A 5,201-nucleotide genomic window follows, 5' to 3' on the forward strand; every position below is an offset into this window, starting at 1 on the left:
GTCATAAGGTACATAGTGTAGGAAAAATGACTTGTTTTGAAGATGATGAGGAGGATAATGACACTAACTCAGATATGGGTAGAAGTGACATATTACTGTCACCTATACCTAGTGATGAAGAAGATGGAGCAACATCTCTCCCTACCAATTGTGACTTCCATGTTGTGGACCTAAAGGATCCAACTTTGAAGCTTAAAATGAGATTTCCAAACATACAACAGTTTAGGGAGGCTGTAAAAGAATATAATGTTAAAAGGGGGAAGGACATTTGTTTCAAAAAAATGAAAGAATGAAGTGTATAGCTGTGTGTAGAGATGATAAGTGTCGGTACCGAGCGTATGCCCGACAAATGGAGGACGAAGTATCCTTCCAAATTAGGTCTATGCAACCCAAACATGTTTGTGGCAGGAAATACAAGAGTTCAATAGTTAACTCTACTTGGATAGCAAATCAACTGATTGAGAAGTTTAAGGTTCAACCAAACATGCCTTTGGAAGTGATACAACATGAGGTGAAGGAAAAATGGAGGGTTGATGTGACTCCGAGCATAATGTATCGGGCTAGGAGAAAAGCTGGGAAACAAATTTATGGTAAATTGGAGGGTCAATATGGTAGGTTGTGGGACTACTGTGAGACCTTGAGAAAGACCAATAAGGGTACTTGTATCATGATGAAGGTTGAGAGACCAAACCCTAATTTGCCTCCTAGGTTTCAAAGATTATACGTTTCTCTTGCTGCAATGAAGAAAGGATTTATAGAGGGGTGTAGGCCTATAATAGGGGTGGATGGATGCTTCCTTAAAGGTGCATTTAAAGGTCAACTCTTGGCTGCTGTGAGTAGGGATGGCAACAACAACATGTACCCTATTGCATTTGCTGTTGTTGAAGCTGAGACGAAAGACAGTTGGATTTGGTTCTTGGAAACCCTTGTCTCAGATCTTGGGACACATGATCGGCATGCTAGGCCTACATTTATTTCTGATCGACAGAAGGTAAGAATTATTACCTTCTCATTTCTTATTCTATAGGGTTTAGGGGGAAAAAAGAAAAAAAAAAAATTGTTTTGCCTCATTCTAACTATGTTTATTTTCTCATATGTTTATTTTTTCTAGGGCCTTATACCTGCATTGAATGAAGTGCTTCCAATGGCAGACCACCGGTTTTGTGTTAGGCATCTCTATGCCAACTTTAAAAATGAAGGGCATAAAGGAGTAGCATTCAAGGAAATGCTATGGGGTGCAGCGTCTGCTTACACTGAAGGAGAGTTTACTGCATATATGGAGGGGTTGAGGGGAATGAACAAAGATGCCTACGAGTACTTGAACAGAGTGGATCCTAGTTGCTGGTCAAGAGCATGGTTTAGTGAGTATTCTAAGTGTGACCTCCTTGTTAACAACATTTGTGAGTGTTTCAATTCCTATATTCTTAAAGCCCGTGACAAACCTATATTGACAATGCTTGAGATGATAAGGAAAAAATTAATGAGAAGGTACCAAGCTAAAAGAGAGGGCATTGAGAAATTGACTGGAAAGTTATGTCCTAGGATAGTCACAAAGCTGGAAGAAATTGGGATAGCTGCATCAGATTGTGTTGCAGTTTATGCTGGGGAATACATGTTTGAGGTTACTTGTCCGACTGGGAAACAATTTGTGGTGGACTTGAGAAGGAAATTATGTGGTTGTAGGCAATGGGAAATTACAGGTATCCCATGTCCTCATGCATTTTGTGCTATACTATATGATTGCGGGGATTCTGAGGATTATGTGGATGAGTGTTATACAATAGAAAGGTACAAGAAGGCATATGCCCCAATTATCTACCCAATGCCTAGTGAGGAACAATGGATCAAGACACAACATGACCATTTGGAACCCCCTACCTCAAGATTGCAGCCGGGTAGACCTAAGAAGCAAAGAAAGAGGGGTCCAGATGAGAGTAGAGATCCAAAAAATCCAAATAGAATGAGGAAATTTGGAGCAAGGATGAGATGCTCTAAGTGTAAGGTTCTGGGACATAACAAAAGGGCATGTCCAACCAACATGAGTGGGGCATCCAATTATAAAGGACCTACCACGCCTGCATCAAGTGTAAGTTACTTATATAGGAGTTTGAATTCTTTACTCTATGTATTTCTTTTTACTAAATTTTTATTTATATACTTGACATAATTGTGTTTTTATTTATTGCTTTTATTTTTTAATTTTTAGTTTCACTTACTTGATAGGCACAAACCGTTGGTTCGAGCAAGAGTACAATGACTAAACCTACACAAAGAAAGAGGGGACCACAAAAGGTTAATTGACTAAGTTGTAATTGTAACAAGTCCATGTTTGTCTATTCAATAATATGTACATAGTTGACATTTGTTTGTTTTGTTTGTATTGGTTGATATAAGAAGGCAACAAACGCATGTAACCGTGGTGGTCCACTAGTTGGTATTAGTCGTGGCCCAGAAGGTACTGCCAATGTTTCTGTGCTAAAGGTAATTTAATAAGCCGTATTTTTGTGCATATACGTCACCGTACTTTGAATCTGTGTAATATTCTTTATTATTTTTAATATATTCCATACTTTTTTTTTCCCTTAGATTAAGAGTACGATTAGTGATAATGCAGTTGCTATAAGACAGGTTCCACCCCCAGGCCCACCTGCTTCAAGGACTCGACAGTCAGACAGGTTGAAGGGAATTTGCCCTAGCACTCCCATAAATCCGGGTGTACCTATTCATATTGATCTTACAGGTCAGGTTGCATCCAGTCGTGCAGAAACCCAACCCAAAGGCAAACGTATTGTGACAACCATAGAGAAGGGCATTGGAGTCATGGAAGCCAAGAAGAAAAAGATGATGAAGCCTAATTGGAAACATTAGGACTATTTGATGATGGCGCTTTTTGATGTGAACAAGGCTTTGAAAGACCTTCATGTAATTTATGATATTGTATGTGTTTTGAAACTCTTTTCCATACTTTTGGAATCAATGGTGTAAATGATGATGAAGGCTAATTGGAAACATTAGGATGATGGCTTTTTGATGTGAACAAGGCTTTGAAAGACCTTCATGTAATTTGTGATATTGTATGTGTTTTGAAACTCTTTTCCATACTTTTGGAATCAATGGTGTAAATGATGATGAAGGCTAATTAGAAACATTAGGACTATTTGATGATGGCTTTTTGATGTGAACAAGGCTTTGAAAGACCTTCATGTAATTTGTGATATTGTATGTGTTTTGAAACTCTTTTCCATACTTTTGGAATCAATGGTGTAAATGATGATGAAGCCTAATTGGAAACATTAGGACTATTTGATCATAGCTTTTTGATGTGAACAAAGTTTTAACCTTTTTCAAGTAATTTGTCAATTGACTTGTATTTTGAAATACTTTTCTTTATTTTGGTATTATGATAGCCTATTATGATACCAATTACAAATCAATCTATGTTTAATTGCTAATTTATGGTGTAGCAAGACTTACTTAAAATTTAGTTTTCACTCCCAACATTAAACAACACAATGACAAAGCTGCATTCATCAATGCATATAACAAGTCATGTTCAAGATAGAATTCCTTAATTACACAAATACGTCAAATATAACATATTACTACACATTCATTACTTCGTTCGTCCTATAAACACGTTATAAAGACATACAACATCAAAATAACATGTCAATTGAAGACATACAAAATCACAAAATGATGAATGTCGGCCACTGACACCCACACCACACATCAAGCCAATTTCATTCGACCAACTGTGCTTTCATGCAATGGTTTGGAACTAAATCTGAACCAAATGATGCACAAGTACAATCCTAAAATGACCCTTGAACACACTAGCATTGTCTCGTAATTCTTCTTTGTTGCATGGAATTTGATCTGTCCAATCTCAATTTCTTTACGATATCCGGCAATTTCATCAGCCATTACTGACTTAAGTTGTTGGCCTTCTTTCTCCAGTTCTGACATAATCTTCGCAATTTCTTTATCCATTTCAGACTTCACCTTCCCAACCTCAATTTCAACCATCTGTTGACATCGTTTCACTTTTGCCACCAAATGGTCATATTTCTGCTTCAAAAGATTTAGTATCACTTTATCATGATCACACGGTTCAGGATCAACCCAGTCAAAGAAACCACATTCTCTGCCAATCTGTAAAATTTTGGGTTGGATTAATCATGAAACAGAAAAAGACGACACAAGGAATAACCAAAATTAACCTAAAACATAATAATATGAACATTTTTACTAAAACATTCAGACTTAAACAAATCTCAAACATTTATTACTAAAACCCTAAAGAAGCAAAAAATACTAAAAAAAAAACAAAAAAGACACAAGGAACAACCAAAATTAACCATAAACATAAAAAACAATGAACATTTTTACTAAAACAATCTTACCTAAACAAATCTCAAACATTTATTACGAAAACCCTAAAAAATAAAAAAAAATACAAGCGAAACACCCAAAATTAACCTAAAATTAACCTAACACAAATTTTTTACCTATCTTCCAATTTTGGCAGCTAATAAACCTCCTGCCAAAATTTTCTTTGGTTTGGGCTATTCTGACGAGAGTGGGACGCTCACAATAGCAAACCTGCGAGGTCCAGGTGCGTTTCTTGCCCAGCTCTGCATTGACTCAGAACTTGAAAATTGGCTTGAGGAAGACATCTTTTACCAAACAACGACCCAACAGAAAATTAACATGCACATAAAGGAACAATCCACAAAAAATAAGCCATATACCATGTGGTTTCACAATCCACAAACAAACAAACATTTACCCAAATCCCAATTTCTGAAAACAATCGGTTTACCCAAACAAGAAAGGAAAAGGAACATTGCTTTCGGGGAAAAGCTAGGAAAAAAAAATTAATGAAGACGCTGATTACCTCGTTTGGGTATTCTGAAGATGACCAAGACGGAATCAGCCGTGGAGAAGATTTTGGACCACTTCATTTGATGATGGCACCTTGTGAGTGTAAAGTGGTTTGTGTGGGGTTGGGGAGAAAGCGACACACCACTTCTCTGTTAGGGGTTGGGGGGGAAAGCGACGGGGCAGGGTTTTTTTTCTTTTATTTATTTTTTGTTTGTTTTTTTTTTTCTTTACCACGTGGAGGAAGCAGCCGTGGGTTTTCCATACAGCGTGGGGTTAGGGGCATTACAGGAAACATCTTCACCGGACTTGAACGT

The 5,201-nt window shown here is 37.2% G+C and overlaps 1 protein-coding gene across 1 annotated transcript; it reads left to right on the forward strand.

Annotated features, from left to right (window-relative positions):
• Positions 1–349: 349 nt before the first annotated feature.
• LOC132190869 (uncharacterized) lies at positions 350–2,868 on the forward strand. The gene is made up of 4 exons (XM_059605916.1): positions 350–991; positions 1,112–2,086; positions 2,398–2,481; positions 2,587–2,868. Exons 1-4 carry the CDS (start codon positions 350–352, stop codon positions 2,866–2,868), a joined length of 1,983 nt encoding a protein of 660 aa, XP_059461899.1.
• The last annotated feature ends 2,333 nt before the right edge of the window (positions 2,869–5,201 follow it).

The sequence above is a fragment of the Corylus avellana genome, chromosome ca1 (assembly GCF_901000735.1).
Source record: "Corylus avellana chromosome ca1, CavTom2PMs-1.0".
Classification (NCBI taxonomy): domain Eukaryota; kingdom Viridiplantae; phylum Streptophyta; class Magnoliopsida; order Fagales; family Betulaceae; genus Corylus; species Corylus avellana.